The sequence below is a fragment of the Callorhinus ursinus genome, unplaced genomic scaffold (genome assembly GCF_003265705.2).
Source record: "Callorhinus ursinus isolate GAN/ISIS: 27379988/994484 unplaced genomic scaffold, GSC_fseal_2.0 scaffold12, whole genome shotgun sequence".
NCBI classification, from domain to species: domain Eukaryota; kingdom Metazoa; phylum Chordata; class Mammalia; order Carnivora; family Otariidae; genus Callorhinus; species Callorhinus ursinus.
This window is the reverse complement of record NW_027397074.1, coordinates 68,722,791-68,736,844: the sequence shown is the minus strand read 5'-3', so window position 1 is coordinate 68,736,844 and position 14,054 is coordinate 68,722,791. Positions and strand designations below refer to the sequence as shown.

Here is a 14,054-nt window from a genome sequence, read left to right as displayed (position 1 = left end):
TGGTTACCAGAGGGGCAGTGGATGGGGGAAATAGACGATGGGGATTAAAGAGTACACTTATGGGTGCCTGGGTGGCTCAGTTGCTTAAGCGACTGCCTTCAGCTCAGGTCATGATCCTGGAGTCCCAGGATTGAGTCCCGCACCGGGCTCCCTGCTCAGCAGGGAGTCTGCTTCTCCCTCTGACCCTGCCCCCTCTCATGTGCACACTCTCTCTCATTCTTTCTCTCTCAAATAAATAAAATCTTTAAAAAAAAAAGTACACTTCTGATTAGCACTGAGTAATGTATAGAATTGCTGAGTCACTATATTGTATACCTGAAATGAATATAACACGGCATGTTAACTATACTGGAATTAAAATTAAAAACTTAAAAAAATTCTTTACATACACCTTGTGTTTAAATATTCAGTTCAGGGATCACATCCTACCCGTTTATAGCATCTCTAAGGCACCACGAGGGTTCTGTTCTCAAGATCCATCTTAGCCCAGCTGAGTGAGCCAAGCCAAATAAAAACGGAGGCTTATGCCAGTTATGTGGATAATAACTCAAATGACTGCTGGAAGAACAGAGTGTTTCTTCCTTTTGTACAGAGGAAATCAGATTGGTTAGAATCTGAGCACTAGAAGAGCCTTAGCTTTTAGACTTGGCTAAGTCTAGTCCAATTCTGTCATCCACAGAAGCAAAACCTGAGGCTCAGGGAAAGGAAGGGCTTGCTTCAGGTCACATAAGTGCCCCAACCAGGGCCTGAACCTCTATCTCCAGTAATTCACTGATTTATAATACTCTGTCTTTATTTACTGTTCATCTTCTATTGCACTCTTGGAATCCTAACACAGAAGATGATTCTGAGAGAAAATTCGGTTTGATCCCCCGCTTTCTCAGCTTCTTCAAGACCTAATGGTAAAGAAGCTCTTTCTTATATGTCCTATTACAATTGTTATTTCAAACAAGCAGAAGATAACAGTTTCCAGAAACAACAACAAAAATAGTGAGGGTTCCTGTATTAAAGGGGAGCATCTGACTGAGTTTGGTCAGCCCATGATCAGACTGAGCTTTTAAAGAAGTGCTTCTAGGGGTGCCTGGCTGACTCAGTTGGAAGAGCATGCGATTCTTGATCTCAGGGTCCTGAGTTCCAACCCCACGCTGGGGGTAGAGATTACTTAAATAAATAAAAACTTAAAAAAAATAAAGAAGTGCTGCTAAGTGTTAAGTCTAATACAACTCAAACCTTCTTGGGCTTATTAAAGTTCCTAGTGATGATTATTATTTTCAGATTGAAAACCAGCTCTTCACTGAAAATCAGAATTACTAATATTAGCTTGGTTGTTATATAATGAATCCATGGGAGTTTTGGAAAAGTTTATGCTCATCTGATGGCCCAACCTCTTCCTTTTATATGTGGAACTCCTATAGCCTACAGGAAACTTGCTCAAGATAACTTAGAGCTGTAGTTCTGTCTGCTTTTCCTATACTTTTTTTTTTTTTAATATTTTATTTATTTATTTGACAGAGAGAGAGAGATAGCGAGAGCAGGAACACAAGCAGGGGGAGCGGGAGAGGGAGAAGCAGGCTTCCCACCGAGCAGGGAGCCTGATGCGGGGCTCGATCCCAGGACCCTAGGACCATGACCTGAGCCGAAGGCAGATGCTTAATGACTGAGCCACCCAGGCGCCCCTGCTTTTGCTATACTTACAAACTAGTCTATTTCTTTGCTTTAGGCTTCAGATTTTCATGCCATGTCAGCCCTGCATTTATTTGAACCTATTTGAAAAAATATTTGCTAGGTTTTAACACTTACTGATTGAAAACTCACAATAATAACCACTTCTCGGTAAATGATTCTTTTGATTCATTCCATTATTATGGTTGACACAACTGAAAATGAATTCATATTTTTAGCTTAAACTTTTTCCCAAATCATTATAGAATAATTCCCTTATCATATGGATTTCTGACAATTAAGTTACTGCTAGATTAAGGACCCAGATATCATAAAAGAGAGCTATAATTCTTAACTGGTGTGAGTAAAAAAGGAGGAAAGAGAAGAGAAAATCTCAAAATCATTTGGGGAGTTTTGACAAACTATTTGTGCCCTGGAGAGGGATCTGGGCATGTGAGTTTGAAAAATCATTCCAGAGGGGCGACTGGGTGGGGCAGTCGGTTGAGTGGCTCCAGCTCTTCGTTTCGGTTCAGGTAGTGATCTCAGTCTTGTGAGATAGAGCCCCGCATCAGGCTCTGTGCAGCATGGAGACTGCTTGAGATTCTCTCCGTCCCTCTCTGCTCTTCTTTTTACTTGCATGTGCCAGCGTGTGCACATGCGCTCTCTCTCTCAAATAAATAAATCTTAAAAAAAAAAAAAAAGAAAAGAATTCCAGAGATTCTCATCTCCTCTAGTACAACCATTACAGAAATGGTGACTTAACAGGAAAACTGATAAAATGTTAAAAAACATTTATCCATGGTCCTTCCTCTATATAGACATGTCATAGAACATGGATAAATACCTTATGTGTTCACATTATATCTAGAACAGAGAAACAATAATGCTAAAGGCAATATTGGTTTTAAATAGTGATGGTGAATGTCAGAAGACTTTATTTAATAAGGTCATAAAATCATTGGTTAAATAATGCCTGAAATGAATGCTAGAGACCTTAATACTTGAACATGATTATATTCCAATAAGAAAACAAAAACCAAAACAAGAATGACAAAAGTTTTCTGGAATATCCAAAAATACCTGGATTAGGAAGTTATAAAAACAAAATTTAATAAGGAGAGATGAAAGGATCAGGTACGTAAATTTAAGCGATATGTGTTTTTATAAGTCTTTCTGAATATAAATCAAACCCAAATTTGAGGAATTTTGCAATGAACTGCCTTTTAAAAATTAACTTAATAATTTCACTTGCATATATCTAAAAGGAAATGCCAAATGTTTCTTTGCAAATGGCTAGGTCATGCAAATTCTGACTCATTGTTTTCGCTCTACCTAGCTATTAAGGCCTTGGACAACACTTCAGCACTCTACCCATTTCCTCATCAGTAAAGGATGGGATTTGGCAAGATACTAAGAATCTTCTAGCTCTGATACTCAGTGATTCCATAAATACTACTTTTTCTCATTCCTCCATTCTTAATTTATAGGCCTACTTGGGCATCTACATTGTTCAAAATATGCCCTTCTTTGTATGTGAAGCTACTGTTGCTAAATCACATTCTGTAGTAAAAAACAAGCATTTTGAACTCTGGGTTGGCTTTGCAGCAGTGACAATAGATTTACACAGAATTTTCCACATTTTTTTTGGCCCGAATCTCTGTAAGATAGGAGAGGAAAGGAGGATGGAGTGTAATCTGTATGATTTCTCTTTAGGACCAATAAGCCCACAAAGCAAGCAGACCTACAACCTTACCCTCATTTCAACATACTCTAAAGTAGTGGTTTCTAAAAAATTTTTTTTATTGCACATATCTCTCAGTAAATAATTTTTGTTGTACGCCTAAATATACACATTTACTTCTAAGTTAGAAATGCATTATTGTAATGACATTACGTATGTTCTAATATACACATAAATATAGAAAGTAAAAAGGATATTGATACATACAAAAGATCAAAATATTCCATCCCCCAAAGCATTATCTTGCACACCCTACTTTTTATACCACTGCCCTAAAAAACCATCAAAATACTGAGCATTCTACAATATTTGTTGAAGACATATCCACTGCCTTTTCTAGCAACCTCCTTCCAAAGACCCTATCTATCTTCCACACAACCATACATTCACTATCCTTCCCTCATATTTGGAATTTAATGTTTTCCTACTTTAGTGGATTGAATTTGAATATAGACATTTGGGGATACAGAAATTGTAAGCCTTCCTATACTAGGTGGGTAGGGAAACTTCTCAGTACATGGGTAAGGATGGCCTATTGTAGAGCTAAGTATTTTGACAAAATGGGAAGACTTTAGAATTTGGAGTTACACAGAGAATATTGAAATAAATGCCCAACATTAGTAGAGAGCAATCATTTTTAAAAATTAAGGAGAATATTATGTGTAGCTATTAAAAATCAAGTTTTCAAATAAGTTCAAAGTCACATTGTGAATATTTAAATTTTATTATGTGAATTGAAACATACAAAGTCCTTATTTTCTTAAATAATGTATGTGTGTACATATATGAATTAATATGTACATATATATGGTGATTATAGGAAAATATTAACATGTCGTTACATGTAGGTAGTATAATTAAGGTATTTTTGTTTTCTTCCCCATATTTTCCTGTATTTATCCAATTTTCTGCAATAGTATATAGTGATTTTATAACCAGGAAAAAAAAACTTGAAATATTATTTAAAGAAAATCCTCCACATTTATAAAAGCCAGTATATTTTCTGTTTACAATTAATTTACTGAGCCTGGAAAAGAGAAGCATTTTACTCATATAAACATTAGTCTTCTCTGAGTACAGAAGCCATCAGTTTAGATAAACAAACCATTATATTGAGGACCTATGTGGAGTAAACTTGCTAGTTACTTAAGCCCGTGATTAGGCTCTGGGGAAGTACTTACGCCGTAAATTTAAGCCAACAAAAAATCTGTAGTTACCAAATGAAACCACCAGGTGCCACTGTTGCTTTGCAGAAAGGAGAAGAACACCTAACACCAATTGGTTTCTTATTTAGCATAGTTAGTGCTTTCACCTGCTCAAGGATAACAATAAAATCTTCTCAGGGGCATAACAATTATTTCAATAATGTTATATTCATATCCCCAAAGGTAAATCAGAAGAGATTTGAAGGTATAGTTCCCATCAATTTCCTACATACGGGATGAGAAAAGAGAAAATACTGTATCAAGAAATAGATTTCAACCATAAAAGCTAACTTTATGTTTTGAAATACCCAACTAATAGGAGCATTTTAATGCTGTTCACCACTGTTTTCTGTGAGAAAGTGCATTCTTCATTCTAACTCTGAATGGCAGGGATGTAAGTCTCCACCCTGGCTCTGCTACTTTCAACTGTAAGGTTTTGGCAGTTAACTCTCCATCTATAAAACAGTAATATCAAGCTTATACAGTTATTTTAAAGATTGAATAACATCATGTGCATAAACAGGGTTATTAGACAACTTATTACTTCTCTCTGCAGGGATAAGAAGTTCCCAGCTTCCTTGGCCACTACATCTAAGTGAGACAGGAAATCTCTGCCCTGATGCTAAAAAGGGTGCTAGACTTAATATCTTAGAACATGGGTCTTTTTCTAATTCAGGATCTATCATTTATGAGGAGTGGACCATGACAAGTCACTTCATCCATTGGGCCTTCTGGTTTCTCATCTTTGAAATAGGGGATTGAGCTAAATGGCTCTCAGGTCCCCTCCAGCCAAGAATCCCATGGTTCTATAAAACCTGTACCACAGAAGGTATCATTCTATTTGTGCCTAATACACTTTCCTGATGCAACATTTCACAGGTATTAAAGTTGGGGGGCAAACGGCTGTGGGACACATGGGTGCTACCATCCAATCATTTAGTATTTGAGCTCCTTTCATGTACCAAACATAGTGCTAGACTCTGGGGATATAAAACTGAGGATGATACCATCTCTTCCTTCAAATAGTTTTTAGTCAAATGGAGGAACAGATAGATATCCAAGTACAATGCAACAGGGTGAGGGTATGGACTTGAGTATATATCTAAGGAGGCAGACAGTTGATCTTCAGTATGCTGTTGATCAGTTAGTTTCATGGAATTCAAAGTAATTCTGAGGGACTTTTCTGATTTGCCTAAAGTTGTTTCCAGGATGAAGAAATTTCTGGGGCATTCTTCTGTGGCTGTTACCAACTTCTGGCTTAAAGAGACCTAGGGAAGATATTTTCTGAAGTACACACTCCTGGGTTTTATAATCTATATGAAAATGAAAAGTGAATACCCTATAGCATAGCGGAAAGGAGACAGATCGTTGTTTGGAATAGACCAGTAGAGCTTCTTCTGCCATTTAGCACAGATGTTCACATTCAATTTCAGTCCCATTATCTTTCTAAATTCCCTCTCCTCCTTAGTGTTTGTCACTGACCCTTTTCTCTTCTCTGCAAATTGCTATGCTCAGTTTTCCCAAATTTTTCTCAACTGGGTCAGCAGCTCTAAACACCCACTGCCTCTGTGCTCTTGCCAATATGCCTTTATTGATCTGAGACTCCCAAACCAGGGCATTACAAGGCTGGAGAAGAAACAGAAGAGCAAATACCAGCTGCTGCCATCTGGCAATTTCAAAAGCTACCAAATCCCCCTCTGCTTACCAGACTCTCTGTAGTAAGCTCCGGCAAATCCTGGATGGTACAGCAAGGGTAATCCAGGACCGAGATGCTGCAAAATGCAAAGAAAGGGGCAAGCTTTAGGGAAATGGAAATGGCAGTACCTGAAATGACAGGAATTATTTCTCTCCAGCAGGCCCCATCTATTTCCCAAATTGCTTAGTGACCTCAGCTGAAACAGGGTTGTGGTGCCAGGCAACCATGGCACCACATGGTTCCTCATGAGAGGAACCCACAGAGTTCCTTCAGGCCAGCCCCCATCTAGCAGATGCAAAAGAAAGCAGCAAGAGAGCCTCTGGTATAGCCACCTCTCTCCTTTCTTCTGTAAAGAGTCCGGACACAGGTGCACTTCTGTTTGTGTACTTAAGTGTATGCTTGTGTATACGTGTGAACTGTGTTCCCAGAGATGCTGCCCAAACTTAACCCACTTAGTAACAGTCTGTGGACGTGAGGATGAAATGAAGACCATTCCTATGTCCTTTACCAAATGTTTCTGAAAGCCAGGAGCTCTGGGAAATGATCACGGAAGCCATTCTTGAAGGAAGCTTAAGACGGAGGCAGCTTCCTGCAGCAGGGCCAATCTAGTAGCTCAAGAATGGTAATAGCGGGCGCCTGGGTGGCTCAGTTGGTTAAGCGACTGCCTTCGGCTCAGGTCATGATCCTGAAGTCCCGGGATCGAGTCCCACATCGGGCTCCCTGCTCAGCAGGGAGTCTGCTTCTCCCTCTGACCCTCTTCCCTCTCATGCTCTCTGTCTCTCATTCTCTCTCTCTCAAATAAATAAAATCTTTAAAAAAAAAAAAAAAAAAGAATGGTAATAGCATTGGGGCATCTGGGTGGCTCTGTCAGTTAAGCGTCCAGTCCAACTCGATCTCGCCTCAGGTCATGATTTCAGGGTCATGAGATCAAGCCCCATGTCGGGCTCTGTGGTGGGCATGGAACCTGCTTAAGATTCTCTCTCTCTCTCCCTCTGCCCACCCCTCCTCACCCCCGCTTGCACTCATGCATGTTCTCTCTCTCTCATAAAAAAAAAAAAAAAAAAAAAGGAATGGTAACAGCATCTGCCCCCAGAACTGACAGTGGGGGACTATAAGGGAGCTGGAGGCTCTGTGGTGAGCCCCGGGAAGCAGGCAAGAGTAGGTAGGGGAAATGAGGCACTGCATTATGACAGGGACATAGTTACTCAAAATTACAGTTCTTCCTTTCCTTTTCTTTTTCATTGGTACAAGGCAGAATTTAGCTTATCTCTAATGCTCCTTCTGATTCTGACATTCTATAACGTTTATAACCTATCTGAACTGGATCAAGGATGTTGGCAAAGCAAGGGCCATAAAGAGGAGTATGGGGTTTCTTGGACCTGTCTCTACATTTCTAAAGTCAAAACTCTATCCAAGCAAAAGGCAACAATATATTTACCTAGAAATGTTTACCTTTGTCCAAGAAACCCACAATGATAACCAAGGTAGGAGAAGAGAGGGCAGTGGATCTACCTATAACATTGCTCATCATCTTAATTCACTCTACTGGATTCTCCCAGGGCTGCCAGTTCTGTACTTACTGCTCCATTAGTATAAACATTCTTGGCTGGCTTATCCACTTATCTACCCACCTCCCACAAAGGCCCATGGCAAAGTAGATGCTGGCAACCAGGAAATGGGGGCAGAAAATCAAAGATAGATTTGTTCCATCCTCTGTGAACTGAATTCTAGCCTAAGGGGGCAAAAAATAAAGTTACAAGTTTCTGGAATATCTCTATATTGTAAGAGCCATGAGCAAAGTGTGCAATAAGGGGCTATGGGTGTTCCAAGTTCTCAGGGATTATGCCGCAGTAAAGCTTGCAGGTGGTGCAGAAGAGAACCATCTTATCCAGGCTAAACTTAGTTAATGATGTAGTCTGGCACTACCACTCTTCCAATTCCAAATAGAACCTAATGGACACCTATCAGATTATTTGCTCCTCCCCTTCCAGGCCCATGGTGGAGGTTGGGTATTTAGTTCGTGAACCCCGGCCATACTTGATTGATCCAGGGGTGGATCTCTAACTGGAAATGTGGAACAGGACTCTCATATGTTTATCTTAACTGATACTTATATAAAAGCTCTATGATATAGTCAGGAAATGTATTATTTTAATTTTAAGATAAAAATAGTGTGGCTCAAAAAAACCAGAGAGTCCTTACTTGAGATTACATAGCTAGCAAATGGCAGGTCTCATGACTTCAAGTTCCATGTGTGTATGTGCACTTCATTTTATTTTTTAAAGATTATTTAGGGGCACCTGGGTGGCTCAGTCAGTTATACGTCTGCCTTCAGTTCAGGTCATGATCCTAGGGTCCTGGGATCAAGCCCCTCATGGGGCTCCTTGCTCAGTTGGGAGCCTGCTTCTCCCTCTCCCTCTGCTCCTTCCCCTGCTTGTGCTCTCTCTCTCAAATAAATGAATAAAAGCTTTAAAAAAATTTATTTGAGAGAGAGAGAGAAAGTGGAGGGAGAGGGAGAGAAAGAATCTCCAGCAGACTCCCTGCTGAGTGAGGAGCCTAATGCAGGGCTCCATCCCAGGACGCTGAGCTCATGACCTGAGCTGAAATCAAGAGTCGGACACTCAACTGACTGAGCCACCCAGGTGCCTCTGTGTATTTTAAACTACATATAAGTAGGCTGCCTCTCCATGGTGAACTTTTAGGCAGTTTAAGACTGGTGAGGCACCAGTCTCCCGGCCTTCTCTAGTCACCCCAAGTAATCAGATCAGCCTCCTTCTACTTTAGGAACTCTGCCTCTGGTAAACTCTAGTTAACATGCTTCTAGTTCTTGTGGAAGTAGCAAACTAAAAAACAAGGATTTACTCTGTAACTCCCAAGTCCCCAGTTGGCTGGAGGAGTGAAAAGCAATTTGTATTCATAGTAATTGTGACCAGAAAACAATCTGCGTTTTGATCCTGCCTCCGCTGCTTACTTAAGTCGTCTCACTAGCATGTTGAGCAAGTCAATTAACCTCCCTGAATTTGTTTACTAATTGGTGAAGTGAGAATAAAATTTGTTGTAATACCTCTTACCATTACTGAGGAGATTAAATAAAATACCATATATTTGTTTTATTACAAACTGATCTAAATAAGGGTCTGTTAATTACCTTGAGTTGCAAATTCTACATAACACTACAGTTTACAAAGTAGTATAATTGTTACAACTTATGATTTATACTAAGATCAGGGCTGGCCAGATAAGAAGGCTGTTTCACAAAAAAACATCTTCTGGATCCTTCTGCCATAGGGCTAAAATTTCATTGTTGCAGTTTTATTTATTTGAGTTGTGACATTTTTTAGTTTTCAAAACTATTAAAATACAAATACCTCTGTGAAGAGGCCAAACCACACACCCCATCAATTAACACTTCAAGGAAATTAAATTTAACAGTGACAGCTCTAAGATAGAAAGGACTAGGGACACAAGGAGAACTGAAAGGCTCAGAGATGATGTATATTTCCCAACCCATCCCAAAACAGACCTTTGAAATAAACCTGTCCAGAGTCCATACCTGTTTTTGGCAGTGATGTAGGACAAGATATTTTGATTGAAGAACTTCAGGATCAATGGGATGCAGTTGGCAAATACCAAATGTTGTGATACATATTCAAACTGAATTAAAAGATCAAAGCAGAAAGGGCTGCTTATTTGGGGGATAACAGAAAGTACACATGAAAAATAAGATTGGCAAGTACAACTCTAATATCCATTCCTAACAATATCCACTGTCCACTTGTGTTATCAGTCCTCCTGTCTGAGAAGTGGGGAGAAGCATCATCAGCCAGCTCACCTGCATGGAGGGGGATAATCTGCAGTGTGTGTATGTTGTAAACACCTGACCAAAAGCACAAAACATAAACAAGGCAGAAAGAAAATCCCACTCCAGATAAATAGAAGGAATTGCTGCAATATTTGTTCCTAAGCTCAACAAGAAAGGAAGGCTCCCTGAGGGAGCGGTCTTCCATACCAAACCTCTGGTTCATAGTGTTTCAGCAGTGATTGATACAGCAGGAACAGGTGCAGCTTACTCCCAGCAACTGCTGGCATCGTTCAGTCCAGACGGATAAGGCACATAGCAACCAGCTGAACCACTGGGATGTGGACTCCAGCATGAGTCTGTCTGGTTCACTGCATTATCCCTGTACTTACATTATTAGTATTTTATTTTATTTTTTTAAAGATTTTATTTATTTATTTAACAGGGGCGGGGGAACACAGCAGGGGGAGCGGGAGAGGGAGAAGCAGGCTTCCCGCCGGGGCAGGGAGCCCGATGCAGGGCTTGATCCCAGGACCCTGGGATCATGACCTGAGCTGAAGGCAGACGCTTAACCAACTGAGGCCCCCAGGCACCCCCATTATTAGTATTTTAATGAATGGATCAACAAGAGCCCTTCAGTCAACAGATATTGCACTGGGGTGCCTGGAGGGCTCAGGAGCCTGCTTCTCCCTCTCCCTCTGCCTGCCTGTCTGCCTACTTGTGATCTCTCTCTCTCTGTTAAATAAATAAATAAAATCTTAAAAAAAAAGATACTACACTGAGAATAAGTCCAAGATTTCTTTGATGGGCTAAGTCCAAGATCTCTTTGATGGGATAAACACCAGAAATAGGGGTTCCATTTTGCTCTCTTGAATTTGGATGGGGTTTGTGTCTGGGAAGACCTAGTGGGCAGTGTCCTGGAGTGCAACACCTGGATTTTGCCTGTGACGCACTGAATATCAGAAACAGTTTGCCTCCAGATCCAGAACCCAGACTGCTGGGATAGTATAGAAACTGGGTTGAAAAACCAGAAAATTGTGGTGTTTTAAATCCCTTAGCTTTTCCTGATCACAAGAAGTAGCCATGGCAGCAAGCCAAGCTGCCCTCTGCCCCTGGGTGTGTGGTTAGAGGTGGGAGTCAGCTTGTGCTGCCCATTTCTCTCCTCTCAAATATTTTCTCCCTGGCAGCCGACCTGGGGTATTTTCCAAAGCTCCAGATGGAGCAGCCAATACATACCCACTATGAAGTTATGGAAAATGTTTTTCAACTTGAAATTTGTCTGTAGCCTTGTAGGGATTCACTGACACTGACACACACTGGCAAGGCCCATCAAGCCACCCACCTGTCTGGCTGTTGATCCACATACTGCCCACCAAGAGATGCAGACAGAAAAAACATATCCACGGTTCTCTGTTCTTTCTACTAGGAACACTATCTCCCACCCACCCGTACTCCTCCCAGCCCTGCTGTTGCTCAGCAAACACTGGCAGAAGAAGTGTGAGCACCCAGGACACCCATAATATACCCAAAGATGTCTCTGAGTGTACTAGAGTGGAGAAATACCCTGATTATATAGTCAAACCTGTATGGACACAGACCCTGCAGGAGCCTCTGTGCACTCTGAGAATCTGCTGTTCTAGCAGCAAGCTTGGTTCTGACTTCTTAGGAGGAAAATGGGGCAAAGACACTGGGCAGTCATGAGGAGCCTCCTCTCCTCCCCATGTTCTCACCACAGAGACCATCCACTCCCTGCCCCCAGGTTCCCTGATATTTGGCAATGCCCACAGTACCAAGTCCAAACTCCTCAGCCTGGTGAACAATGCCTTCGTGGGAAAGCAGCTTCTTAACCTTTCTTACGCTCGGCTTCCTCATTTATAAAACAGGGATAAAATAAGACCTACCTCATAGGATTAAGAGAATTAAATGAGATCCCCCATGAACTTAAGAGAGTGCCGGGCACATTATAAGTACTCAACAACTGTGTACTACCATATGTATTATGATCTGCTCCGTGTCCATCCTCTCCAGCTCCATGTATCACCAGGCCGCCCCATCTCCCCTTACCCCAGGGAGAACTCCAGCAACATTTAAACAGTCTCCAAAGGTACTTTGCTCTCTCTCCTCTGGACTTCCATAGATTAACATTTCTGCTTGAAATGCTTCCTATCTTCCTTCCCTGACAACTCCCATATCCTGACTCACATCTGTTTCTTTAGGACTCAGGTTAAAAGTCACCTCTTCTCCGTTGCAGGTTGGATTACCAGCCAGTGCTTACCTGTATCATGCACTTACCATTCCATAATTAGCTATTTATATATCCATATCCTTTACAAGACTTCAAAGTCCTTAAGAGCCAAAACCATGCCTTATTTAGGATTATATCTCAAATGTTAGAAAAGGGCTTCACATATAGAAAAGTTTTTCTACATAGTTTTTCCTCACTTTTTTTTGTGGAATGCTTGAATCCTGTCTTGCACTGCTTCAAAGCTGGCTGGGCACATTCCCAAGAAGCCAAGGATTCCTACCCACAATCCTTGGATAACATTCAAAGGACACAGACATCTGCACCTGTCTAGGACAGTTCCTCACATCCCACTCCATACCCCCACGCAAGCTTGTGCAACAGGTAGATGGATTCCCCAAGGAGGACAAAGAAAAGGCTGAAAGATGTTCAACTGGACTATAAAGGCCCCTAGGCTCCTCTTTGGGAGACAGGGCCTGGAGAACACCTGAGACCTGTGGAGAAGTGCTGCTAGCTGCTCACCTGGTAGATGTGGTTCAGTTTGAAGTGTTTGAGGAGGAGCAGGAGCAGGGCAGAGATACTCTTTACAATGATCTCCTTGTGCCTGTTCACATCAATGCCCAACTTCATGCTCTGGAGAACAGTGATGCTACAATGGGGAGAGGAGTGAGGGCAGAGAGTAGCCTTAGAGAGAGGCCTACAAGGACCCAGGTATTTGGGTCAGAGACAACGTATACAAGAGAGCCAGAACTTGGGAGATCTGAACTTCTGTACTAGGGAAACCTCCAGGGTTCCCACTTACGAGCCTGTGTGGAGAAAAGCTCCTTTGCTCTTTTTGTTTTTCTCTCTCCTTTGGCAAGCTCATCTCTTGGCAATGTCCACCCACATACCTATGCAACCAGTCACTGGCACTGATGATGCCCTGTAGACCATCAGTTTTGAGCTAAAAAGAACCCAACAGAGAGCATTGCAGTGGAAAGGGGAGAGGAGATCTCTTTGCTGACAATCCCTCTGTTATCAAGGTGGGGTGGGGACAAGAGAGATGCTATAGACAAAACAGCTCGCATTCAGCAGCCAACCCAGCTGAAGCACTCACGGCATCTCCTCAGGCAGGACATCTGCGAGGATATTGATAGAGTCTGTCTTGGCTTTGGAGGTGGGGGCTGCAGCCAGCAGAATCTTAAGTAGAGCAATCTAGGAAGTAGAAAATGAGGAGATCCATCTCTGCCCATCCCATTCAACAAGGCTATTTTTCCATACCTCAACAGCCCTATGAGAAGTGTTTTAGGGGCACCTGGGTGGCTCAGTCGTTAAGTGTCTGCCTTTGGCTCAGGTCATGATCCCAGGGTCCTGGGATCGAGCCCCGCATCGGGCTCCCTGCTCAGTGGGAAGCCTGCTTCTCCCTCTCCCACTCCCCCTGCTGTGTTCCCTCCCTTGCTGTGTCTCTCTGTCAGATAAATAAATAAAATCTTAAAAAAAAAAAAAGTGTTTTAATGCCTTCTTCTACATTCATTCCTCAATAACCAAATCTCCCCAGCCTCCAGAAGGGCAAACAGGTGCCTAGTCCTGAAGGCCTGCCTGTGAGGCTCTAAGGAGCCAGGGAGCTGTAGGCTGTGCTGCTTCAAGACTGTTTTTTCTAAAGAAGATTACGGAAGGAATAGAGAGGGGCAATGCCTAGAAATAAGGTGAGAGATATAAGCATGATGTCA

At 41.7% G+C, this 14,054-nt stretch overlaps 1 protein-coding gene across 6 annotated transcripts in view; it reads right to left on the bottom strand.

Annotated features, from left to right (window-relative positions):
* The window catches only part of STRIP2 (striatin interacting protein 2), a 46,096-nt gene that overhangs the window by 11,002 nt on the left and 21,040 nt on the right, over positions 1-14,054 (bottom strand). For all 6 annotated transcript variants that reach the window (XM_073899178.1, XM_073899179.1, XM_073899180.1 and 3 more), the window contains 4 exons: positions 13,442-13,539; positions 12,868-12,994; positions 9,858-9,958; positions 6,314-6,380 (listed from right to left, as the gene is read on the bottom strand). In XM_073899178.1, the coding sequence (XP_073755279.1) occupies positions 6,314-6,380; positions 9,858-9,958; positions 12,868-12,994; positions 13,442-13,539 (393 nt within the window). The remainder of the gene's footprint in view (positions 1-6,313; positions 6,381-9,857; positions 9,959-12,867; positions 12,995-13,441; positions 13,540-14,054) is intronic.